Genomic DNA, 27,322 nt, shown 5'->3' with positions numbered 1-27,322 from the left:
TCAAAAAAGGAGTCCTGTTATTTCTTTGGTTATAAATTAGATTTAGAAATATATTTCAAGAAATCATGTGCCAGAATTCACTGGCAGAAGAAAGAGGGTTAGAAAGAACAAATAAAATGTAAGGAAAACTCATATTTCCAACGAAAACATCACCATAACTTTTGTCTTGGTAGCTTCACAGCCAAAATGTGCTTTAGTTTCTGTGCCCAAGGAGAAATGTCCTTGAAACTTTGTTGAGCCATTCCTAACAAATGCTGAACAAAGTATAAGGGAATAGCCTATCGAAATGAAAACCCAGTTTGTGGGTGGTAATTACTGGTAGAAAATTCCTACTCTGTCTCATGGCACAGAAATCACTGAGGATTATGGGAAGAGATGTCACAGTATGATTTACCCATAATTATTATGAACGATTTGAAATAATTTGAAAGAATATTGTTTTGTTTAAGGTATATGAAAGATTACATCACTAGGAAGTAGAAAAAGCTTACCTTACCAAAAAAAAAAAGTTACAAAGAATTACAGAGTTTTCTCTCTCTTTTTTTTTTTTTTTTTTTTTTTTTTTTTTTTGTGTCGTTTTAGGTATTTTTGTTCATTTCTAGGTACAATTTACTCACTTTTCACATGTTACTAGAATAATGGATTTTATAGCATGTGTGTATTTTTTCGTGTCTTGTGCTATACAATGCTCCTATAGTTTTGATGAAGTACTGTAGAGGAGTAATAAAGACCATTTTTTCTCTGTGAACTGAGTTAACTGGATTCAACTTTCTCAAACATTTTACCTAGCCTACCTGAGATTTTTCAGATAAGCAGAAGCTATAATTGAGTGAAAGATTTCTAAAAGCTCTAATGTTTGCTAATTGCGTCTTTTTTTCTAAGTTGAACATGAGCTATAAAAACATTCAGGTTTTGTTTTTGCTAGTATTACAATTGATTCCAGTTCCAATAAGGGTTTAAGTTGACACAAAGTAAAATCATTGAAAGAAAATGCAGGGAAACCTTGATAAATACCAGATGAAATTGTGGTGGTATTCAGTTAGACTCATACACACATTGTATTAATAATAATAAAAAGAAGTTCAAAACCATGATCTTATTTCATGAGGATTTTTTTTAAAATTGATTTTATCAGCCTACATTATATTTCTTCAAAATGTAAATTCACACTGACTAGTTCAGCATGGTGACTTGGAAGTTTTGAACCCATGACTTCATTAATGCCACAGGCATGACTAAAACAGTATAGTTGAAATTTATCTTTTTTTAGACATTACTAAGTCATAGTGAAAAGGAATAATTAGCATATCTTTGGGCCAACAGAAGAACACTGAAAAAGAAGTCAAGTAAACCAGAGCATTTCAAGATAATTGCCAGGCATACATCATTTATTCCAGATTAGCCAAGGTCATGCACTTGATGCTCCCAGTTTTTGCATCCATATATGTGGTCATTGTTGCCATCAAATTGCTGAATTTTGATGGCTATATTTAATGGACTGAGAATAGACCATGAAGAAAACTACTAAGGAACAGCAAATGGAAAAAGCACACACTCCATTCAGTGCAACAGTGACCTTTTTAACCTTGCTGTATGCAGGAAATACCCACTTGTATTTTAGTAATTACATTAGCTTCCTTAATGGCATTTGATACAGATGGTATAGGAAGAACTTGCCTGCATTCTTCAGCAGCAGATAACAGTTTTAGTTTGAGTGGCAAATACTTTTTCTCATTAGAGTTAAGGAGGGGGAAGAGAACTAAAAATAGATTTGTGTGCCCTCTTCAATCAGAGAAGCCATTATTTTTCCAAGCTTATCATCTTTTTTTTTCCTCATTATGTTAAAACTAATAAAATTTTGCACACACTGAAAACTGTCGAACCCTGCAAAATGGTCAAGACGAAGAAAAAATGCAGTTGTTAGCGCTTTTGGAGCTTAGAAAATCAATTGGAAAATTGATATTTATTTTGATTCATACTACAAATTTATTTTTTTAAATTTTTTTTTAATATTTATTTTTATGAAGAGACCTCAACCAGTTTATGTCTTCTGTACTGTCTGAAAAATGAGAGGAGAACTTTTCTACCCCTCTTTTAATTTTTGTATGTCAGGATATAGTGTGTGCACTGAAGGAAATTTTTTTTGTTCTGTTGCTATGCCAAAAGAAATGAGTCAATTCACAAAATTTGGACTCCTAGAAGAGAGGAGGGCACAAATCTAGAGACTGATAAAGTAATAAGATTATCTTTTTTTCTGGTCTATGAAAGAAAAGTTAAATAGGGCAGGGATTGGGGTTCTTCCTAAACTTGCTCCTGCAGCTTTTGATGATGTGGGATCTTCGTAATGCAACCAGAGATTGCATCCTGACAGTTTTTCCTAATAGGCAGAAATAGATCTGTCTTCCATTAGGTCTGATCTGTTTTTATCATTCTACTATTGACTGCACGACAACTCTGACAGTAGATTTTGAAGATTAATTGTGTTTTGCGTAACAGAAAAAAAAATCGTTATTTATTTCAAATCTTAACTGCTCAATCAGGAAGAAGCGAAAATGGGAAGAAGCACAATAGAGCCTTTGGCAGCTAAGTTGGAGGAAATGGAGCATATAATGGAGGGCACACACTTTCCTTCATGATTTGAGTGAAAGAAGTCCCTGAAGTAGGATTAGGGGGCTGATATGTAATAATTTATAAAACAAAATGGTGGCCCTGCTATGAATGTTTCAGATTTCTGTATTTGGTTTTACTTCAAGGAATGTGTGATATGACTACTTGAAGGTGAACAGAAAGTATTTCTGTTTCTATCTCCTTCTTACTGACCATCAAGGTGCACAGGATTCCCCATTTTCTGTCTGGGCCACTCCAAGTTCTGCTTATTCATAAGCAGAGAGCTGCACACTTAATTTCTGCAGTAGACTGAGACAAACATCGTTGACACAGTGACCTTCTTTAATGAGGCTTTCCTATCTCTCTCTGTATTTTCATATGAAAAAAGTGCTACAGTCTCCAAGATAATTATTTGTTTCTTTTGGACATGGAAAACAGCCTCTTTTGATACTAGTGGTTATGAGAGGTGTTAATGGCTGTTACCAATGGGTTGTTTCATCAGCAGGCAATTAAAGAGCTGGTTATATCTAAGGGGCCTGTTGATGTGCTAACCAGATGTCAGTTCTGACATTCTCTTTCTTTCTCTGAATTTCACCTAAATCAGTTTGATTCTCCTTTCCAGTGCTGGAATGCTACATCCAAGCTTGCAGTTGATTAGATGGGAGATATAAAAATTATCAAGTAATGTCCAGAGAAATAGTGAAAGGACATCAGTTTGAGGTCAGATGACCCTTTAGACCTATATCATTATCATGTCATTAAAAAGTTAGAGTGTATAAATATTCTTATTGTAAATAGATAATATTGGTCTAAGCAATTATGACTCTTTCAAACAGAGTCCTGTTTTTTCATGTCTGCAGCTTTGTGTTATTAGGACTAGATCATCATTGTTATCTGGATGATAATTGCGAGTATTTATTCTATCTTTGTGCCATTTTAGGCACACTTCAAAATTTTTTCATATTGTTTGAAGCTGCACAGGTAGCATAAGAATGCCCAACTGTATTTGAAAGCTAAGAACTTCTGATTTAATTAATTAAGCCAGAAAATATTCATTATGTATGTCTCTTCAAAGTATATATTTTATGTCAAGGTTTCTTTTTGAAAATCTGGTGAAGATACAAAGATATTAACTGCTGGTGCATAATCACTTTTATGTAATTTACTTGGTTTCTTTTTCATAACTGTGTATGGTGCTTATTCTGGATACATTTGTTCTTTTGATGTAAAAACAGAAGTAAGAACATGTACAAATTTAGAAGGTTGCAGCATGAGGCTAGGTTTCCAAGAGCATTATTTTGCCTTAGCCATGTTTTAGTACGCCTGAGGTCTGATTTTGAAAGATGGGTGTGACAAAAAGTGGTTTTATTTTGGTTTGTTTATTTGGTTGGTTTGTTTTAATTTTACAGAATAAGAGGTGAATTCATAATAAACCAGACAACATTCTGTAATTAAATATTTGATATGTCTGTCCTACCTGCATTGGCTTAACTGTAGAGTTCAATCTTCTGTTTGGATTTTCTTTGTCAGCATCCAAACAGTGGAAGTAGCCTGCAGGTGATAAGTATCTCATTAATCTTTCTGATCCTCCAGCACTTGAGCATGAGAATAGCTGATCAATTACAGCAATTGTCTCCCTAAATGAGCTTTGCACATCTGCCTCTTATTTCATTAACTGCCCCTATATCTGATAGAATGGAAGCCTAGTGGCTTCTTACAGCTTGTTCTGTGTTACTGTACAATAAGGATGGGGTTGTTAGCAAAATGGGCACAAAAGGGTATTTATCCACTACCAGAAACAAATATACATGCTATCGTGTAGGAGTGCTTTTGTCTCTAATCACTGTTCGTAGAAACCTCCTTAAAGCATATCAGCTTGCTTTCCAGCCACCTATTTAGCCCTTACTTGCAAGCTTATTTATAAATTTATCATTTTTATAACATAGCCAATGTGTTTCCATGCCCTAAAATATCATTTCAATGTCTATATGGTTTTAGATAACAGAAGCTAGCACATGTAAAGTTAACAGTAGAAATGAAATTTCCTGCAAGTGTCCTTACAATTCATCTTTAAAATACTTAGATATGGCATCCTTCTCTCAGAGAGTAAATTTACATTTCCAAAGCTGCAAATGAGTATTTGCAATAGCGACAATGTTACTAGATATTTATTATTTACATGAAGTACAGAACCGTGAATAAGAATTAGACTACATAATCCAAGGTTTTCTAAGAGACATGCCCTAAAAATTATGGGGTTTGATTTTAATAAAAGTATGATTTCTCATGAATGGCTCTTTCATTAATACTCAAGCTTTCAATTACAGGATAATCAATTACCAGATGAAAATTAAAAGAATGTCTAAACAGAGGCTCTATTATTTACCTGTTATTAACTGATCACTTTATTCTTATGGATTTACATTCTTATTATTCAAAAGCTGTTAACTTATGTTTATCATGCATTAAATTGCTCAGATTATACCAATATTTATTTATTTATTTATTTATTTATTTATTTATTTATTTATTTATTTATTTATTTATTTATTTAAATAACTATCCTAATACCAAAAATAACTAGAAGACATTCTGTCCTGAACTGGTCTAGGTTATTCCAGATGATTTTTATGAACATTTAAATATTCTTGAAACTCAAAGTCTCAGTTAATTGTGCTTGAAACTTCTTTTATTCTGAGTTATAAAAAATATACATTTATATATTTTATGGATTTCTGGAATGATGGAGCTATAATATCAAAATACCACCATCTTTTGAACTAATTTTTGGCTGTTTATTTCAGGTCTTGTTTGTATGAAGTCAAGTACTTCAGTGGTTGAACTGGTTATGCTGCTTTGTTCACAGGTAAGACATTCTCTGGTTTTGATTGCATTAATTTCCTTGTGTAATTGCTGTCAGCCAAGGAATTGTATCTGGCAGTTTGTTTCATTCTTCCATTTCATTACAAAAAAACCCCCAAATTAGTTTCTTCTGGTAATTCATAAATTGTAGATTTTTTTTTTTAGAGATTCATTCTATAGTTTTTCGGTATTCACAGGGTACACAAGGTATATTTGCATTTATGTTCTGAAAGTGTATGGGTGTACATTATGCTTTTTCTCTGTGTATGACCTCTCCTGCAAGCCTGTTCTTATTTAGAATATGTAAGTAGGATACTGTGGTTATAATTTTATGTTGAAATTTGTCTTTGAATTAGTGATTTTTTAAAACATTACTTTGTGCTTAGTTTATTACTTTTGATATACATGACATAACATGGAATATTTTACGTAGCTGTCACTATATAAAAAGCAGAGGAACATGGATTAAGTAGTCCTCAAGAACTGGCAGAAGCAGGAACATTTCTATATAAAAATTCTGTCATTGATTATTGGGGTTTTAACACAGCAGTAATGAGTTTCTCAGAAATCCAAATTAATTAATGTTTTGAAATGCTTTCAAAAATAAAATATTGAAAGCTAAACTAGTTTCTCATACTGTTTGGATTATTTATATCTCACTTTTCATATTATTTGTTTTGCTTGAAGTATTATTGGCTAATATTGTGTATATACCCTTTTACTATAAACTGCCAATAAGAAGTTATCAGCAAACATTTTAGAACTTTGTTCACTTTGTAGAATGTAAAAAAAATTAGGATTTCCCAACAGATCCAAATAACTCTGTAAGTTTTTATACTTCTCTAAAAACTTAAAACAACATTTCATTAACCACGTTCCTCATAGAACTATAATACCAGTTCAACTCAAAACAAGTTTGTGTATAAAATGCCCAGGTTAACTGATTATATATAATTATCAAAGAAAATTACTTCTTTGTAGCTTTTCTTAAGCATTCTGCACATTGACAGCATACACCAAAAATGAACTGTAAACAAAGGCATTTCTAGGGACAATTGAAATTAAAATCTCCTTTTGAGAACTCTATCTGAAAATAATAAACATTTACAAGTAGATTTGGGGGTGAGTATTCCAACTTACCTTGCCTGTCTGTAGGTTGCATTTCTTCAAGCTTGTGTCATAAGGAAATCATTAAATCTTGTTTTCCTTTGTATTTTTTTTCCTCTTCCTTTCTTTTCTTCCTCTTTTAGAGGGATATCAGTTAGGGAAATGTAAAAGAAAAATACATCCCTGGCAGGAATCCTCAGTGGGATTTCAACTTCAAACCTTCTCTAGCAGGGCACTTGAAAAATTTGTTACCTAATGGTGAAGTCTTGGGTTCCAAGAAAATTCCAAAAGATCCATTAGGGCTTTTGAGTTCAACGTTCATGTCATACAACTTTTTTCTTTTATTTTTAGCAGCTCTTGAAACATATTTTCAAGGAAAAGAATAACTTACAGTGCTTTCTTCCCTAGCCTTTGGTTTTACTGCCGTTCTCAGGAATAAAGTGGAATGTAGCATTAGGGTCTAGTGTCTTTGATGGCCTCATCATCTAATCATAGGTTTAACATTACTCATTTGCTGGCTCCAGGAATTCCTGCCATTAAGGGCCCTAGAGATGAAACTTTGCCTCAAATATTGATTGAAAGGAAGAGAGAGAAATTTAAGCTCTTTCTGCAATGCTCTTTCTTTAGACATCTCAGTAAAGCTACGTAACAAATGCAGCAAAAATCGATTTGTTATTTTTATGACTCCTCTATATGTTGGGTTTTGTTTCAAAGTATTTTAAAAATAAGGTTCACTTTATACCTGGAATAATGGGAAGTGCCTAATCATTTTGAAGCTTCAAATGTTTATTTTCTTCAGTGTTTGCTTGGAAGAACTCTTTTCCATCTACCTAATTACATGGGGAAATTGCAAGCTTTTAGTTTTTATACTGATACTTCAGGGTTGTTTCCAAGTCTTCTAAATCACGAGGATTTTGTCTCTGGATGTCCATTTATTAGGAAGTACTTCAGGAGTTAATGGTGTAGTGTTTGTTGGGAGAGTCATGGTAATTGTTTCTACAGGAATTGTCAACAGGGGGCCGAAGTGGTGCAAATTGCAGCCTCCTCCCCTCACCTTCCTGACCTCTGGAATATTCTTCTCAACAGTAGCATTCTCACAGAATATAGTGGTTTGTCCTATAGGTGTAGACAAACCAGTCTGTACTTCTATTCATCTACAGGGAAGGTTTGTTTTTTTTTTAATTTAAATTTTAAAACTATCTGTCAAAAGAAAACATTAGATAAATGCTATGAAAATGCTAATACATAAAATGGCAAGAAAAAAAATTACTGCCAAATATCATAATTCAGCCTAATGTTAGCAGAACTTGGAATTTGGATCATAGGAGATGCTGTCCGCAGCAAATGAGGATAATACATCTCTATATAAAGAAGAAACAGTGCTACCTGAGTTTTTCCTTATGACAAATTAAGCAATGAGAACTGGAAAGACTGTATAAAGTATATAGTTTGTGGCTTTTTAATAATCCCAGTGTAAAATAGGCCTTTTCTTCCTAACGTGGGCCAATCCTTCATATTCAAATTGAATAACATTTTACAGATTATGTGGGGGAGTTTGAAAAGTGTCACTCAAAAGGTAGATGGCGATAATAAAAACCTTTGAAAAGTACAATTTTGTTTGCACAGAACAGAGTAACTTTAGACATTGAAAAGGAAAGGGAAATGCAAAGTTTGTTTTCCTTTCATTTGCTACAGCAAATTAGATGCTTTTATGCTTTTTATGTTGGAAATTCCATGTTAACGACTACAGATTAGCAAGGATGTCAGAATTTTTTTTCTTATCTGAGCTCCTGAATAAAATCAACATTGCCAGCGGCTCACATCCAAGGTATGGTCTAAATTTACATGAAATATCACATTACAAATGTCTGAAGGTACATGTCATGGATAATTCAGTTCATATGGGCAGCCTTTTAGGCTCTGAGGAATATGCAATCAAGCCTTTCCCCCAAAGGAATTTGGAGTTTCTGTGAAAAATACTTTTTAAGTTTTAAAGGAACTCCTGTATGGATGGTACATCATTTGTAGATTTGGGGAAGAACAAAAAGCACTAGTCTGTGTGTTCAGAATCTTTCTTGTAGTGTAACTTGTATTATATCTTTTTCCTAGTAACACCTACTGCACTAGATGAAAATTTAGGTTAATTTGAAGGCTTTAGTCTCTGTATTTCTTATATGAACCATAATCACACATCCAAGCACTTGAAAAAGAATTTCTAAATAATTGATAATAAACATATAATGATTTTCACTTTTCCTAAGATATGCCTCTTTATTTGGATTTAGTCTATTTTAACATAAAATGGATGAAGATGTGTTATGTTTGACAATATCTGTGCTTGATTAGCTGGTCTTTGTTCCCTCAGCCTGGTTGAACATGTCACAGCTGTGTTGCTATTGGAGTGGCAGATTTCTTCAATAAGCCATGCAGTATTAGAAAAATGCATCAATTTTTGCAGTATAGTTCCTTCTTACATCAGATTTAGATTTCAATTACTTTTTTTTAGATTCTTTTTTCTTTTTTTTCCCTAACCAAAACACTATAATAGTTTCTAATTACTTCCAGATCCTTTGCGGATTCTTCACTTTGGGGAGACAGCTTCTGAAAAAATCGAGTAGTTGTGTCCCAGAGGAGTTTTATCTCATGCCACTTGTATTTTTCTGTATCTTATCTATTTACAAGGGAAATTAATTTTCTTAAAAAGAAAATACTGTTTTATTATTTAAGACATCTTGTTACTCAATCTGTTTAAAAATATAATTATTATGAGGATAAATGCCTTATTGTCCTAAGTGGCAGAATTTGGAACAATATCAAGAAATTAGTCGCACTATGAGGAGAGGTGTAAAAACAAATGAACAAATGAAAAAATACCCAAAGATGTGCCTGGCTGGTGTAAATTCAAAGGGAATCCTCAGAGAACAAATTTGATGGTTGTCTTATCTCAGAGAATAAAGACCCATCAACCAGGCACTGCAGGGATTTCAGTAGACACCAGCACATCTAGATGTACATTCTGCCTCAAAGTATCAGATAGCTCTTCAGAAACTGGCAGTTGACCAACACAGAAATCAAGGAAAAATAAAATGAAATAAAAAAAAACCAAACAAACACAACAGCAACAACAAAAAAAGGAACAAAAAAACCCAAAAACCTTTCCTGGTCCCTGCAGCTGACCAGAAGATGCCTTGAAATGTGCAATTCATATAGGAGAAGCACAATTCTTGATACCAAACATACTGTATCAAGGCTTTCTATAAGAGTTTAATGAGGAATTGTCCAGCTCTACTGTGCAAAAAACTTTTACTTTTCATTATAGATTTTCCTTTTTTGTAATATTTCTTGTCTGTTTACTCTTGTTGCCAGTATCAGAATCAAATTTAATTGTAGTTCTTGGTCTCCTTCCAGAGGTATTCCTAGAGTTCTCATAGTCTATAATTTTTGTTAAATAAGTGATTGCCCTTTCAGAATAACTGATAGCAGAACATTTACAGAAGTGTTTGCTATTTGTCTTTTTGACACCAACTGCAATAGGAAAGGCTGAAGATAAGTTAAATAACAACTGCTTCCCTTAAATCTAAGGAAAAAAAAACCTGTAACTTAATCTACTTAGGAAATAAAGTTTGATATAACTTCAGTGATTAAATTAGTGTTGGTTATGCAAATTCCTATGAAGATATAATTTTTTAATCTCTCTTTTCTTTATCACAGAACAAGTTGGGTGTTTTACCTTTGCTTGTGTTTTTGCATTTGTTCTGTGGCATTATCCACTGTCTCTGTTTTTGAACTATTGCAAATAGGAGACAACTCTGCATATAATATCACTGAAAAAGTCTGAACTAAAATTTGATTTTATAGAGGGGAATGATGCATAGAAACACATGTGCAAACATACAGAAACTCATTGTTTCAAAAATCCTTTTTTCCAGCATGTGTTTAAAAGATTTATCCTAACAAAGTTCTGCATCTGCTACACTACTTCCATCCTGCAGCTTCTTCTCTGCTAACCCCACTTTCGTATCAGTGCTGATATTTACAAGACTAACTAACAAAGACATGTGAAAACTGCTCAGACATTTTTTCCTGCTTTAGTGGCTCTTTAGCTAAGAGCCTTGTTCAAAAGCCACCAGAGCTACTTAAAGAAAAGGGTTCAGGATTGAAAAATTTTGGGCACCGAGCAGAAAAGAGAAAACACAGCTCATGTTTTCATGGCAGCAAGCTGTAAATTCAGATCTCTGCATCTAATGGAAACACATTCTTAGGCTGCAGTTTTAGTGGTCAGTTTAGGATTCTCTCTGGCCAAGATCACACTTGCAGAGTGTGATCGTATCTTCTCCATGTCTAGCTCCATATTGCTGCTGATCCCTTTCATCAGAATATGTAATGGTGGAAACAGCCACATAAAACCAAAAACTAACTCAGAGTAAAAAAGTTATTTTTAGCTGATTATGTTTCTAATGTAGCCATGAAACCAATAGCTTATAGCAGGTGGCAGATCAATGGCTGGCCCTCTAGGAAAGTCAAGATACCTCTGGAAGAGGTATCTGGAAGAGTCAAGATACAAGAAAAGAATTTTGGCATTTGATGGGAGAAGATGGAGCAAGAGCAAAAAGTTAAAATAAATGAAAAAACACAGATTTTCATGTGCTGGACAAGGCACTAGAAATGTGTATGAAATTTTCAGCAATGTTGCTCCAAAATGAGGCTTTGTATCTTCACATTTTACCACAGGCTCAAATTTAAATTCAATAACCACAATCTTTGAATTGTGGTTGTGAGTACTTGAACTGAGGTGAAGTGAGTACTTTCTATAATATTCTCATCCTATTTGGAGTATGTAAAGGTCTTTCAAGAAGGAGGGGATATTTCTTGTTTCCTTATGCAGTATCAAATATGGTACAGCTTAAACACATACTTAGGTTCTAATGTTGATTTTGGGCTCTTCATAATCCACCACATGGCCTATACACAAATAGGTTGTTTTATGCACTTAGTGTAATTTCCTAAATGAACTCCAGTACAAGCTACAGGAGAAGCCAAAAACTTTTCCCTTTATCTGTTTGTTAGGTTTTTTTCTCTAAAATTAAGTGGTTTTCTCGGGAGATGGTTTTTTTGTGGTTATTTTTTAGACTCCCTTGCCCCCCCTCCCCCTTAGCATGTCTTACCTGCTTTAAGGTATGAATGATCTGGAAAACTATTTTCCAAAATATTATAGTTATCAGAATTTTCTTCTACTGTCCATGTGTTGAATGTCTTCCAGCCCAATCTGTCTTCATCTCTTGATCATCTGCTTCTGATAATCTAACTTTCAAATGGAAACCATTAGTATATTCTTTCCTACTTGTTGAGCGATTTCACTTTCTTCATCATTCTGTGAGGTGTCCTTAAAGATTCCCATACATTTAGAAAACAAATTCTGTGTTTTGTTTTTAGTAATAAGCAGGGTGTTTTCTTTTTTATCCTTTATCAGAGTTATCCAGGGACTTCAGGACCTTTCTCTTGCTTTTCCTTGTCAGAGTACTTTTGTCAAAAAATATTAAATATACACAAATGAGATGCTGATCTGAACTACTGCAAGATTCATGGCAAGAATCAGGAAACTGTAAGAATCAGCCTCTCTGTATTTAATGTAGCAAGTTCTCTTTCCCTGACTTCTCTATAAAGCTGTCCACACAATTGAGAAGGATCTGAGACCTGGAGGAAGTACCTAGAAAGTCAGAGTGAGTTGGTGTTTCTTGAAGGGCTGAGAAAGGATGCAAAGCTCATTACTGGAACCCATCATATATAAATGGAACCCATCATAAATATGCCGTCGCTTTCAGGGGGTTCACTATAACGGGGCTCATAATAGAGACAATATGAGGAGTACTTTTCTGTACATCCAAAGATTGATTTATTTATTTGTTTGTTTTCATTTTTTTGGGGAAGACTTCAAATTAGTTATCTATCTCTAACATCAAAGAGTGGTTGAGTAAAAAGTGGACTGGTGTTTAGGATAAATTGCCATACATAGCATACATGTTTTTAATAATAATTTTAGCATCCCTTTCTTGAAAAAAAAAAATTTTTCCAGTCAGGAGGTAAGCTCTAGAAGTTGTGGAGATATGTGTATCCTGTAGTACATATCTTCTGTCTGTATTAGAAGATATGCAGAATTTCTACAAGATGATGAAGGTTACTTTTCTAAATAAATTTGGCCATTTCTCTAGTGTTGTTTGAATAACATAAACGTTTTTGCAATTGTAGTTTTTGGGGTTTTTTGTTTTTTCTTCCAAGATACCAATGAAATGTTCCTCTAGGAATGTACCCATTTTCAAGATAATTGGCCAATTACCAGAGGTGATCAGAAAGGCAATGAGTCTGTGTGTTACCAAGAAGGCAAAAAATTAAAGTATTATTTTAAGTCAAGAGAACAGAGGAAAAATGAGGCCGTAGTCTTGTGAAACTGTAATCTAAAACTCTCTATTACCGTTGTTTTATTAAATTCATATTCACATAAATAGTGTTATGAAAGTTTCACATTCTTTTCCTTTCTGGGATTTGGCCAGAAGCCAGGAGCATTCCAATACTTGCAGATTTTCCTTCCAGGAGGATGTCGACAGTCATTCTGCAACTTGCTTATTGTGGGAAGTAGCCACTTTAAAATGAATGACCAATTTAAAAAGCCCAAAATTGATTCCAAATTTACCAAAAGTACTTTTTTTTTTTTAATCCTTTATCAGCAGTATATATGTGAATATGAGAGAAGTATACAGGCAGTGTTACTGGAATTCTTAGATCTGAATGCAGGGTTTTCAGACTCCAATATCTTTAGGTAAATTCTTCTAGGACTGGAAGGGACAAATAGGTGGTCTTAAAAACAGTATAATAATTTCAAAAATTTATGAGACTGTGTCTTAAAATCAGTTTTCCTGCTTTTACCTGCTTTTAATGGACCGTTTTCTGCCCTATAAAAACCACAAAACATTTCGTACGTCATGTAACATTTCTTTTGAATATTTCCTCCTAAATGAAGTAAAGCAAGTTATTGGTGATTTTTGGATAGGAAGTTATTGGTGATTTTAGGAGGCAACTCCACATCATGGAGTTCAAACCCGAGGTAAATTACATGCATGTTGTGAATTGCAAACACATTTTTATAGTTTCCATTTCCTTCTCCAGATGAAAGCTATCACCTGTTCAGCTCCATACAAGTTTTTCCACCAAATCTATTCAAGGGTCTAGAAAGAAGAAAGTTGATATAATAGAATTTCATCTGTCTCAATAAGTTTTAATTACAATGCAGTGATCAAAGAATTGAGGTGTCAACTGAATTATCAATGTCTTTGATTAGAAAATTCACTAAATGTTCAGCACGACAAAAAGAAATTAACCTCAGTTCAATTTAAGGCATGGAGAAGAGAGAAGTCCAATACTGATATAATTAATTGACACAGTAGCACCTGTAGTTCAAGGAAAATTGTAGGATGATTACTACACCAGGTATCTCTCCATTTCAGTTACTGCACTCCTTTGAGAAACTTGAAATTTTTGATGCAAATTTTGTCTTCCTTGCAGAAAGTGTAAAGGGTAAGAGAACTCTGAGAATCACAATTCCTTTTTTTGATAACTATACTACATTATCACAAGATTTTTTTAAGACTTGTTCTAGACATCATGAATAGAAATTTTAAAATTGTAAGCAAAAGATTATTTGGAAAGCAATATGATAAAAACTAAAAGAAGTTCTTAACATGCCAAGTCTATTTTTTCCTTTGTGACCCCTCCACTGCTTTTTTCCAACGCAAATTTTCCATTATCAATTTAAGATGCCTGGACTGTTTTTTTTCCTTTTTCCTTTCTTTCTTTTTTTGTACATGTATTGGTGATTGGAGAATTTGAAAGAAATAGAATTTGGAAAATACACTCAGAAGTAAAAATTGTAATGTTATCAGAGAGTAAATGAATATACATCATGTTTTATAAAAAACCGACTGAATTTCAAGCAATATCTGTACTGTGTTATTCATCTACTGTCCTCTGCATGAACAGTTACATAATAGGTTTCAGTCTGAGCTTTCTTTCAAGGAGATGGTACTGAGGCTTTCTTTATGCATTGACACTTTTCAAGCAATGACACAATAGATTAGAGGAGAAGTTAAGGAATGTGGCAATTTCCATTATCCTAATAAATTAGTACATTTTTAATGAATAGAATTTAATAGAATTTTGCATAATATAAATTATTTACAACAAAGCCATACAGGAAGTACTTGAACTCAATGTCTAAAGTCATGATGTTTGGTAATTATATATGAAGACAATTTTTTATTTATTTATCAATAAAGTTAAAAACTAAATTTTTCTTCTATTTTTAGTGCAAAGAAGTAGTGTCATCATTCTTGAACACTCTCAGTGTTAGACAGCCTCTGGGTCTTCTGCACCTCACCTTGTTGAGCCATCCCCACTGCCCTACCAAGCAGGAACCCCAGGGGAAGAGAGATCCATATGTTCTTGTGTAGAAGTAGCTGTCTCGTACATGATTGTGTCAAAGGCTTCTGTTATTTCAGCACCTAATTGCTACCATCATTTTTGAGGCATGGAAAAGGCTTTGAGCTCTTGCTCTAAGGTTCGCAAGATTCATGATACACCAAAACCGCATGAGATGTAGCCTAGTCATTCAAGCACTTAGCTGCTAATAACCAAATTACTATGCTGTGGTTCCACTTTGCTGTAGCATAAATCTTCCAACTACTGTCCCTGCATCCATTTCATTTGTTTTTTTTTTCAGCTTCTTGCATTTTGGGGTTGAGAAAGATTCCTTTGGAATCCAAGAGAGTCTAAACAAAATTGCTCCACATCTTAATCCATTTCTTAAAGTGCATGTGATGACGTGAACAGCTATTGCAAAGGCAACTGTAATGCTGGCACTGAAAAATATTTTCAATCTATTTTTTGCATCTTTTAAAAACAAGATGGAAAAAAAGAAAACCAGGTGGCTCTTCACATATATTGGTCATGTCTCAGGATCATGAACCTGTTTGTTAAATTATGCTTAAATGTGAAATAAAATTGTGGCAGTAATGATTATTCCCTTATTTGTGGATTAATGGAGGGTTGAGAGTCTTTAATAAATCTTGTAGTATCTACTTTGTGGTCAAAAAATGCATGAACCATGAATCCTATTTTCTTTCTAGGTTCTGCATCATTATGTTTTTCACTAGTTTTGGGTAGATCGTTCAGCAAGTTTCAAATATTTTTGTTGTGAAACTTTGGATAAATTGATCAGATTTTCCACCTATGGAGATATAAGAAGTGGTTTTTTTGCTTCTATATAGGTATCTTCTTAGTGGCTTTTTAGGCAATTTGAGATATTTCCCATAAAATCCTGTTAGCCACTTTGCATGTCCTGCAGAATCGGAGACTGAGCAGGAAGATCTGGCAAAATACTTGCAAGAATCTCTTGGGCTTTTTCAGACACAGGAAGACCCTCTGTTACCTTTTAAAAAGTTAATTAGCATGCTTTCTTCAACCTGTCTTAGGAAGCCTTTATTCCTTTCTCCTCTCTCTTTTCAACTTCTTTCCTGACAGCAAGTCATAGCAGCTGTGGTGCAGAAAAGCATCTCATAAGAAAATGCTGATAGTGGTTTGTATAGTGTACAGTAAAAGGCTCTGATAAAAAAAAAAAAACAAAACCAAAAAAAACTACACATTAATGCTATCTCTCACCCAGGCCTTTTGTTTCTTAAAATGTCTGAAGGTGCCTGTGTTTGGGTAATTGAATTCTTTTATTCTTAGTTTCTCAGAGTGATTTTCTACTCTACACGGATGATTTAACTGCTTCCAAAAGTGATATCATTAGCAGTTACTAGATTTGAAAAATAACAAAATAAGCATCACTGAAGAAAGGACCTGTTACAATGGTTTTCTAGCTCATAAGATGGAGGCTTGGGTGCTGATACTTTGTCTTCCCTAACCAGCAGTTAGCTGCTCAGCCACAGGTCCAGAAGAATGTTCGTTATTTGGGTGTTTTAGTAGCTTACCTTTTATAAAACCAATCATGAGTACTGGGTTGTTGTTGTTGTTGGGATTTTTTTAAGATGCATGCCTTGGTCATATCTGTAAATTTGTATAATCAGTAACAAGCACTTTGCTGATTAGTGACTAGATTTCACAGCTGCTCTTTGAGAAAATTTTCTTTATCTATGGAAAGCCATCTTTTTTTCACCCATATTAGGGAACAAGAATTGTGAATTTCTGCCTGACTTTTTACTCTTGGAAAAAAAACCCCGTGAATTAATTTGTTAAAGGAATAGTTCTGTAACTGTAACCATCTACCCATTGACAACATGTAGTCTTAGTCTAGGAACTCTGTAATCGAACTAATGTACTGTGTTTTGTTTTTCATTATGACACAGAGGAAATTCTTATTGCTTTTAAAGAAAATTTTTAAGGAATTATTGCAAAATAAAGTATTCTTTACTTGTTAGAGAGAGAGATCAACCCTTTTTCATCTCAAGTATCAGAATTCTTGATGTGATAGAAGCAGTGGGTTGTATAACAAAAGCTATTTGTGATGCATCGTGAAACTTCTCTTTAACTCAGGGATATATGAAGTAAAGTCCTGTTAAATTTTATATCAGTAAAGTGGTTTAGATTAGTTTGAAATTTCATCTTGGAAATCCATAGTAACAGTAAATCAATTTAAAAAAAATAGTTTGTTATCATAGGCTGGTTTTGTTTTCACTTATAATCAGAAAGAAGCAAAAATTGAACTTTATGAGGGTGGATTTTATACAGTCCTTTATAACAAAGTCTGCAAGGTGTAGCAGTGAAGCAATGAAGAAGGTACTTTGTTGCACTAATGTTCATTGGGCGACTGCATGAACTGCAGAAACAAGATGTATTTTCTTATTCTCTAGAAAGGGAAACTAAAGCTTGCTTAAGGGTGAAAAAGACATGACCTAAACAACCTAAAATTTATTTGAAAATCTGAATGAATTACAGTTTTTTAGTTGATCAGATAATTCTTTTAATGGGGGGGGGATGGGGGGAGTTCTGGGGGGAATTAAGAAGTTCTGCCTAAATTCAATGTCCTTAGGAAGTTGCCAGGGTCAGCTTCAAAAATGGTTTAAAATCCTTGGGTTTTGATCATGTTATGTTTTATCTTCTTAGGAATGGCAAAATTCTATTCAGAAGAATGCAGGACTTGCATTTATTGAGCTCATCAATGAAGGAAGGTAATGAATTTTAAAGCTTTTGAACAAGTAGTCATTTTGCATTTATTCCATTGGGTGATAATACTTCCTCACCATCTGTTCCAAAAAGATTGTGAAAAGGCCATGTTAATTAAGAGATTTATTGTATAGATACTTTATATAGTAAATATTTAATTTATAAGTGTGTAAATTTTGAAAATTTTGTTTATTGACGGAAGGAAATAGAATTCCCTTGAACTGTATACAAGTTAAAGGTTATTTGAGAATTGAACCACCATTCTCCAGAGCAGTAAGGTTGTTTTACCCAGACAGTCCAGGGAGCCCAATCTGTAAAACCATCTGCTGCTCCATCTGTTTTAGGAGCACAGCATTCATTTTACAGACATACTTCTCTATACTATAATGTCATTATTATTTTATCTAGAATTTCCAGCCAATTTGAGTCCTGCAAACCACACATGACATTATGTTTATATGAGCTTCCATGATTTTGAAATTTTTTATTTAATATTTTTTATCAATCCTCAAGTAATTTTAATTCCATGTGTTCTGCTCTGTGCATTGTTTCTCACTACTTTCAGCCAGCAAGCTGGGAAGCAGAGAGAGACTTTTTGGCCCTTCTGGTGGGAGAGTAACCAAGACAAACAAAACCACTAGGGCAATGTGCCTGATTTGTATTGGCCAATACATTAAATCCATTTGAATCTATGCATTTTGTTATGTGCAGCTAAAAAAAAAAAAAATTAGCAATACACCTGTTGAAGAGATCTTGTCATTTATTATGTGATTTTTTTTTTCACCAATGATATCTAATTATTAAACTGAAGTATCAAGTCTTCTCTTTATTGTAAGATATTTTTGTCTAGTTGATATTTCAGTGGTTAAATCATGCATTTATTTGAAATGAAGTTTAGAAAATGTCAGAGTATAGAAATAAAGGAGCATGAGTATCAAAAAAAAAAAAAAAGTGTGTTATTACCCAGTATTTGGCTGATGCAAATTCTCCTGGATTCCCTGTGCATAGTTAAGTTATAGTGCTATATAGCAGTAGGAAACATAAGTCCCTCCATTGGAAATTCTTCTTGCTATGTAGAGCAAATATGAGTTTTTACACCATTATAGGGCTCACCCGAGTGGGTCATGTACTGCACATTGTACAAGAAATAGTACCTAGCAACAGACTAAATAATTATAATAAGCTTATGTTGTTAGATAGTAATATGCAATACCATGTGGACCTTTTATTATTTTCTCAGCAAGGGTATTGAAATCACATATTATTCCATGCTCACTATTGATAAAATGAAGATTCTGAACAAATCCTATATCTGCATATTTTTAGCAGTCAGGTTTTAAGACACCAGCGGACCTTCTAATCCCCTCGAACAGTGACTTTTCAAAAACAAGTATCATTTAAGGACCACTCTTTAAATCCAGTCATAGGAATGTCTAATCAAACTGCCCTTGGGCACATGTTCCTCCCTATACTTTTCTCAGAAAGTTGTTTTAGAATGTGTGTGTTACTGAAATGCTCTTCTTTGCAATCAGCCTGTTTGTTTTTAATTTACTCTTTTGGGGAAAAAGATAACAATCTTTTAACTGAAAATTGTTATAAATATTTATTCTGCTTAATAGCTAAACTTGTGAATGCAATTCATCAATCATAGCTAGAGAATGCAATTGTGCAGTTGTCAACAATTAACAGGACATAAACAGTTGATGAATGTGCAGCTGAATTAAAGTGCTCCCTAGGATAACCTGAAATTATAAACTGGATCATTTAAAGGAATCTAACAAAGGATCTTTATAATTAAAACAAAGCAGGGTTAATGGGATGTAAAATTGCATATAATCGCTGTGCAATAATGATTGAATTTTAAATTATTAAAAGCAAAATGAAGATTAAGAATATTTTGAAGGACTTTCTGGGTAAGATTTTGAGAGACCAGTGAAATAAATCAAAAGTTTTGAGAGAGATTCTTCTTTTGAATGTGGATGAAAATATTTAGATGCAATGCAGAAGTCCACAGTTCTAGTATCTTCAGGTAGACATCAATATTTTAATATATTTATGCTATAAGGTGATTTTATGAGTACCTAACTCTTGTTATTTCTTCTTGAAATAATTTAAGTGCTTTTAGGATTTTTGAATGTATTAGAAATGTTCTTAAAGAAAATATTTCAGTACAGGTGTAGTTTAAACAATTACAACTCTATTCCTGTTACTTTAACAAGCTGCATTTTCATTTTAAGTTGGTCGATTTACTCTATTTCTGGGGTTTTTTGGTATAGATAATTTTTTTTAGGAAGATCAGAATAACATGTAGTTTTGGAATTCAATACAGAAACACTGATACAGTTTTCTAAAAATAGGACTGTTGTAACTGCTTTTAGTGTGACAAGAGATTTGACTAGAGATTTAAATAATTCTTTCAAGGTATGTAATACACCTGAAAGATTTAGTGACATCCTGGTTATGATCTTGAACTTTATGCTTCTATGTAATCAGTCTCCTGCTATGAATGTGTGATGTCGAGGGTATCACACTTGTCAAGAGCTTCACTGACAGCAGCTTAATTAGGATTTCAGATTTATATTGGGGTGTACACATAAGCAGGCTTCATAATTTTAGAGCTGGATGAATCTGCAATGTTGGCTGTGGAAGGAGACATGAAAAGACTTCTTTAGGACTGATACGTGAGGGAGACAACAGCCCACATTTAAGTGGAATAGTGATGGATGAGGTCAAGAGAAAATGCCTGCTCACTGACAAAAATGAGAGCTAAGAGCACCCACCTCAAGTAAATATGCATACAAATGCATACATACATCTTGGGCAACTAGGAGTAGAAATTACTTCACATGCAATCACATACTATGACATCATTGGAAGGAATGACGAAGATTTGGTGGGACAGCCTGCGCTGCATGGCAGAAGTGCTGCAATAGACAGTTTCCTAGGAAAAGGTAGCCAGAGAAAGCAAGGAGGGAGTGTTACCTTCTCTGTGAAGAAGCAGTTCAGATTTTTGAAGTTCTTCAGTGGGATGGAAGACAGTCTGGTTAATAGCATGTAGGACAGGATGGGAAGAGAGTCCAGAGGAGAATCACAGTGGTGTTACAGACCACTCATTCAGAGTGAGGGAAAGGAAGAAGCTTTCTCTAAATACCTTGAAGTGTCTGGATCACAAACCCTGGTTGCCCATGAGGGCCTTTAACCTTCCTGACCACCTCTGAAAGTGCAGCAAGGTGGGATGCATTTAGGGAAGACAATTACTGAAGACTGCTGTGGATGACTTCTTGATACATGATGAGACAGCTAAAACTGACATAGAGCAGGATCTGCTATTTACAAGAAGGCAAGAATTATTTTTGAATGTGATTCATTAATGGCACCTTTGGCTGTACTTGCCATGAAACAATGGTGTTCAAGGCCCTGAGGGAAGTGAGGATTGAGAGTAGCAGAATGAGTGTAAATTTTAGTCTCTTCAGGAAATGGATCAGTTGGATCCCATGGGAGGCAAATGTGTTCCTTCCAGGTAGTACTAAAAGGTGTCAGACTTTTAAGTACAGCATTATCCAAGTGCAGGAACAGGAAAAATGTATATGTAGCAAGAGAGTTGTTCAGCCAGAAAAAGAAAATATTATAGAGCTCTGATGCAAAAAGAGTACACAGGAGATGGAACTAAAAGCTGGCTAGAAAGGAGGAATTTAGAAGTGTGAACACATAAGAAATATTGTCAGGAAGGCCAGCAGTCAGCTAGAAATGAAACTTTGAAGAGATATCAAGGATAACAAGTGTTTCCTTAGTAGGCTGACCAAGGGAAATACCTTGTTGAATGGGGTGGATGATTTAGTCGCAGATATGACTGAGATGCTCAATGCCTTATTTGCCTCCATCTTCACTAAATTTTATCAAGGCTCTGCCTTTATTGAAAGTGTTCAAGGAGGACATCTACAAACAGTGGATGAGGTCTGAGTCAAGAATCCCTTGAAACAACATGTGCCATACAAGCCCATGATACCTGAGGGGTTCATCTGATGGTTGTAAAAGTCCTTGCAAGGCTGATCACCAATCCAAGAAGTCAAGGAAATTAGAGCAGGTTACAGGTGCCTGGAGAAATGCATATGTTACACCCATCTTTACAACAGTCCTCAAAATCCAGAGAAAAACTTGTCATTTTTTCTTCTGGCCCTTGGAAGACCATGTAGCAAGTCCCTTTGAGACACATTCTGGCTGCTTGAAAGAGAAGGTAATTGAGATCAACATGGATTTACAAAAGATAAACCATCCATGGCCAACCTGTTTGCTTTCTGTGATAAAAAAAGATAAAACAGATTTGGGGTCACAGGAGTAGCAATGAACATCATTTATCTTGACACTGGAAAGGTCCCACAATATTCATGCACCAGTTAGAACTCTACATTCTGAAGTGATGGACAACTAAATAGATAAAAGACTTACTACTTAAACAGGATCCAAAGTTTGTGGTCAATGGGTTGTACCTTAGCTTAATGTTTTTGACAAGCAGAGTATCTCAGGGATCTATCCTGCCTAAGAGATGGATTTTATAGGTCATGATCTGTTCATCTTTCAGAGCTGAATCACTATCCATCATCATCATTCCTTTCCCCATTATGCTTTCTTAACACTCACATCTTTAAAGAGATGATCTTGTTCCTTTCATTTAAATATTTTCCTTTACTTTTTACATAATTTATTAATTTTAAATAGAAGTAGTCTAATTCTAATATAAATTTAAGGCAACATGAGTCTATATTTAATCTCAGATTCAAAATTGTAAAATTTGCTTCTCTAATTCCATCTCTGCACCTAAGTGTGTTTTTTGCCTTTAGCCATGAAAATATATATTTTAGCATATCCACCTACCTGGACCTCTGAGCATACTTAAAATTCGCAAGAAGCTATTTTCTTTTAAACCTTGTTTTGTTGAAATATTTTGAAAAAAATAACAGGAATATTTTAAATAATCTAGAAATCAGTGTTTCTTTACATTTTGATGAATTGCTGATTCAGTCCTGAAAGGAGGCTCATGAAGACTTATATTCTTTCCATGTTACCTCAACTGGGATTATGGGGTAACTACATCAAATTTTCTTTTGGACATCCTTTGTGGCCGTTTGGCAATTCTGATATGTTTGGTTTGTGGTAAATTAGTTCACAGCCATTATTCACTCTCTGCAATACTTAAATGTTCAGGCACATGTTAAAAGGTATATCTATAGTGCCACTTGCCATATTTGATTTATGATGTGCATCTGCAGTTGGGTCTCTTAATAGCTCTCAAAGAACTGATCTAGTAGTAGGGTCCAAAGTGGATGCTGTTCCTTGTTTCTGTTTTGATCATGATCTTGATTACAGGACAGAATGGGGACCTGACCTGAATCACCCAAGGCAAGATATTGGGTCATAAGACCATATGGAGTTCAGGGCTACCACATGCAAAAGATTCTGGTCTGATGTGCAAAATCCAATATATGCAAATACAGTCAGAAGTTAACACTGGGGAAGCAGTAGCTTAGAAACCATAAATTAGAGCAAAGGTGTTGGATTGTTCTGTCTTTGACAGATATAACCAAATTCTGCTGCTTTATTGTCATCTTCACCAAGTGTAACTTTTGGTTGGAGGAATCCTTTATTAACTGTGGCTTTTTTATGGAATTTTATCCTAGATGTCATCTTCCTTTAGTAGAGGATCCCTGTTATAGATACTTCTGTAAAAGTGGGCACTAAATGTCTGTATTTCTACACCAGCTAAAGTGTGAGCTTGTGTCCCTTCTTTAGATGTACTTGTTCATAATCTTGTATTCCTTACTATAGCTGTCCTTGTCCTAGCTCCAGACAAGTAATTTGTGTTAGACACAGTGAACATTGTTATGGTAACCATCCATGTGGGGTCAGTATGCCTACAGTTCTAAGATCTATTAGAGGTTTTGAGGTATGCTTTCCCCATCTAGCATTGCCTGATCAGGTCATATCTGAAAGTGGAGGCTGGTTCTGAAATAAAGGCCATCTCAGTTGTAACTGCTGGTCATGCATATTTACTGGGTAGTCACTATTACAAGGAGACAGATTCCTCTTGATTTAGAAAATTCTTCCACAAAATAGCAAGTCTTTGTGGGAGTGGAACAGATTCTTTGCAGTCATCTCTGAGTTTTATTGAATCAATTACGGCTTCTGAGACATTTCTGAAGCAATTATAGTTACCCTCCATGAAATTTGTCTTGCCAGTGTGCTTATGTTATAGTTGAATAGCCAGTGTTTGCATGCTATAATTTCAAACTTTTCCCTAGGGTAATCTTCATCATTGCTGTCTTGCAAGAAATGAGACCTCTGTGTTAGACATTACTTTGCAAAGTTCATAGGAATTTACATTCAAAGATTCATAGCAGTACTGCATCTTCTGGAACTTCAAACTCTTCAAGTTAAACTAGTTTATGAGCTATCCTATTGCAGATACCCAGTGCAGTGATAGGTTTCATTTCTCATGAATGCCATTAAGAGTAATAATTGTCAAAACAACTGATTGATAAAAACATGGCACATTTCCAGGCTGAGTTTTTTGGTTTTGTTTTTGTTTTAAATAAAGCTACGGGCATATGATGAAAGTAAGTCAGAGAAACATCTGCTTCCCTGGACATGTGAGTTGGCAGAACTTCAGGAATGACTAGAGGAAGCAAGACCTTAGCTAAATTATAACAAATGTTCATTTGGTAATCTTTTTTGAAAATTGCTGTTTGGGAATGATCTGGGTTTTTTTAGTTTGTTTCAAATAAAAGAAAGGAAAGACTGGGTAGCATAAGCTCAATTCTTTTGTCTAGCAGCGTGAAAGCTATGAGTGCTTTCTCTCTGTGTGAGATTATTATTAGGAGCAAATGACTGCAGGATAGCAAAGCCAGGTTAGGATAGTTAGTGAGACAAGAATTTTTATCCTTCATTCTAATAGGCATAGAAATAACCACTCAATCCACAGTTAGATGTGTTGCAGGCATTTTATATTTTTTACACGTTTCTTATACAGTTTGTGTATAGTCATAGCACCATCTTTATTTCCAGGCACTGGCCATTTATCTGAATGACTTCATGGAACGTGGTACTCCACAATCCAGCTTTTTTAAATTCCATTATCTGTAAAACAGGGGCTTCTGATTGCTTGCAGGTATTTTTCACTACTTCCTCTAACCTATAAGCACTCTGGAATTCTAAAGTAACTTTGCTGAGGACAGAATTCTGGAAAGCTAGATACATGGATTTAAAATAACTTCTTACCTACTCCCAAACAGTATTTACAAATAATTCATATTTATAAATAGTCATGTCCTGAAACTTGCTCTCAGCCTGGTCTGGCCCATAAGTCTGAGATTTTTCCATTTTTACGTTAAGGAGACCCCCACCATTTATTCCTACAGATACTTAAGCCTTGTCATGCTTATTATAAAGTACCAGTTTATTTTAATGAGAGTTTTTGTCTTATATCTTCAGCTGAAAACTCCACATTTGTCTGAACAGAAAGATCATTTCTTTGTGGAAGGATTTGAGGCAAAAATTATTTCGGACTGCTTGTTGGTGGATTTCCTCCTGAAATTTGTTTGATTCAATCTAAAACCAAGTCAAACCTGTTGTTTGAAACAGTAAAGGAACTTTAACTGTGGTTTGTAAATTTTGTAGGCATTAGAATAAACCAAGCTTGTCTGGGTGAAGAGGTACCTTAAGTTAGGTCGTGTTTAGTCTCTACCTTATGCAGTAAGGATTGCCACACAAAGAGGAGATAAAATTCTTTGCTTGTCATCAGTTCTTGGTTGAGGTCAGCTCATCTGGAAAGCGCAGTTGTCTTCAATACTGGTAGGAGTTTCAATGGTGCAACTGAAGAAATGGTCACAGAGGATAAAGCCAAACATTTTTCAAGGTCCAATTTTTACTTTTTTTTGCTCAAGGCTTTTTTTTTCTTTTTTTTTTTTTCCTTTGGTAAATCATGAACTGCTAGAAGTGAGACTAAAAAGTACAGCAAGCCTGTGGTAAATTCTTAGCCCTTTAGAAATGCTACTTATGTAGAAATGTATAAGTATGACCAGAAGTCCTGATTCCTCACTGTCTCAACATTAATGTAGCTGCTAGGTCTGCTGGGGATGGTGCTTGCTAAAACAGGATGAGGATTTACAAGTATGAATTAGAACTGTGGGCATAGCTCAGTCACCATGATAAGGACATATCACTAAAGAACACAGAGTTTTTCTAAAGAAGAGTAAAAATTGGAAAGCTCTCAAATTTTATATCACCCCTTTGTAAAGCAATTATACATCCATTCTTGTGCCTCAGGGTGCTTCTCAGTGGGATTGGTCACTCAAGTACAGGATGATGGCCAGGGGAAGATACAGATAATGGACTTTTCCCCAAAAAGAGGATGCTCTGTAAAAAACTGTGGATGGGAAACCTGGTTGGGCAGATGACAGAAATATCAATCAGGATATACTGGGTGGGTTTCAACCTGTAATAATATAAATAAATAAAGAGTGTAATTTACTATATAAATATTTTATAATATAACAGTACCTGGTGTTCACAGTCTTGAAAATATATGCTAGACAATATATGCATCCTTTGGAAATATCTGAGGAGGTAGAAGACCAATCTGTCACTGAAATTATCTTGTGCAAAATCACAGAATATGGAAAAACAATTATGGAATTGCATTCAAAAGGGTATTTCCATGTTAATATGTAAATAGTGACTAGAATTTGTCTAGAATACTGCTGATAATTTTGGATATGCACTTGCAGAAAAGGTAAAATCAAATTATGATATTAGTAAAATTTATCTACTGTTTTGCCATCCAAGAAAAAAATCAGAGATCTGGTTTGCTTAGGAATAGGAATACATAGACTACCAGAAGATCATCAGAAGGAAGGATTGTGTAAACCTAAGGGCAAGGTTTGTGTAAAATGACACAGTTAAAAAATACATGCTGAAAAATACATTCGGATTGGAGAGGAAAACTGTTTTAAACTTCAGAAAACCTTCCAAAGCTGTGTGGGAGGCAAGTAACTCAATCACATTTTCATGTAATGAAAACACATTTCAAGAACTAGATTTAATGAAAATGCCTTTCCATAGCTAAAGGCAGTTTATGAAAGATTTTAAATGATGTAGTTGCCTGTTGCAATGAAGGAGTGAATTTGCTGACCAAGAGATCCTTGTTCTTTTCTCTTACTCTTAGTGTGGGAAGGGAGATTTTTAATGTTTTTTAACATACTGGAATTCTTTGTTACTACTGAGGGTAAGATTTCTCCTAAATTTGGTATTCTTTCTGAGTAATTTTGTTTTTATTTCCTTTGAGAATAAAAAAGGACTCTTTGGCACTTTTTCTCAAGCCAAAAAGTTGGAGGTTTCTTTTTTTTTTTAGTAATCTTATGCCATGAATGTGATTGAATTATTCAGGATATAGATAAATTGGTCAGTATTCAAAGGATGACAACATTATCATGCTTGTTCATCAGGTATAAGCCAGTTAGTAGTGAGTAATGCTGTGTCT

The 27,322-nt window shown here is 34.4% G+C and overlaps 1 protein-coding gene across 1 annotated transcript in view; it reads left to right on the top strand.

The window, feature by feature from the left end:
• Positions 1-27,322, top strand: part of NBEA (neurobeachin) — a gene marked incomplete at its 5' end in the record, with an annotated part of 454,102 nt that overhangs the window by 202,534 nt on the left and 224,246 nt on the right. Inside the window, 2 exons of the mRNA XM_084201080.1 lie at positions 5,412-5,473; positions 17,731-17,795. Coding sequence (XP_084057206.1) covers positions 5,412-5,473; positions 17,731-17,795 — 127 coding nt within the window. The remainder of the gene's footprint in view (positions 1-5,411; positions 5,474-17,730; positions 17,796-27,322) is intronic.

The sequence above is a fragment of the Fringilla coelebs genome, assembly GCF_963513975.1.
Source record: "Fringilla coelebs genome assembly, chromosome: 2".
NCBI classification, from domain to species: Eukaryota; Metazoa; Chordata; class Aves; order Passeriformes; family Fringillidae; genus Fringilla; species Fringilla coelebs.
The sequence above is the reverse complement of the archived record's forward strand: the minus strand, read 5'-3'. Positions and strand labels throughout refer to the sequence as shown.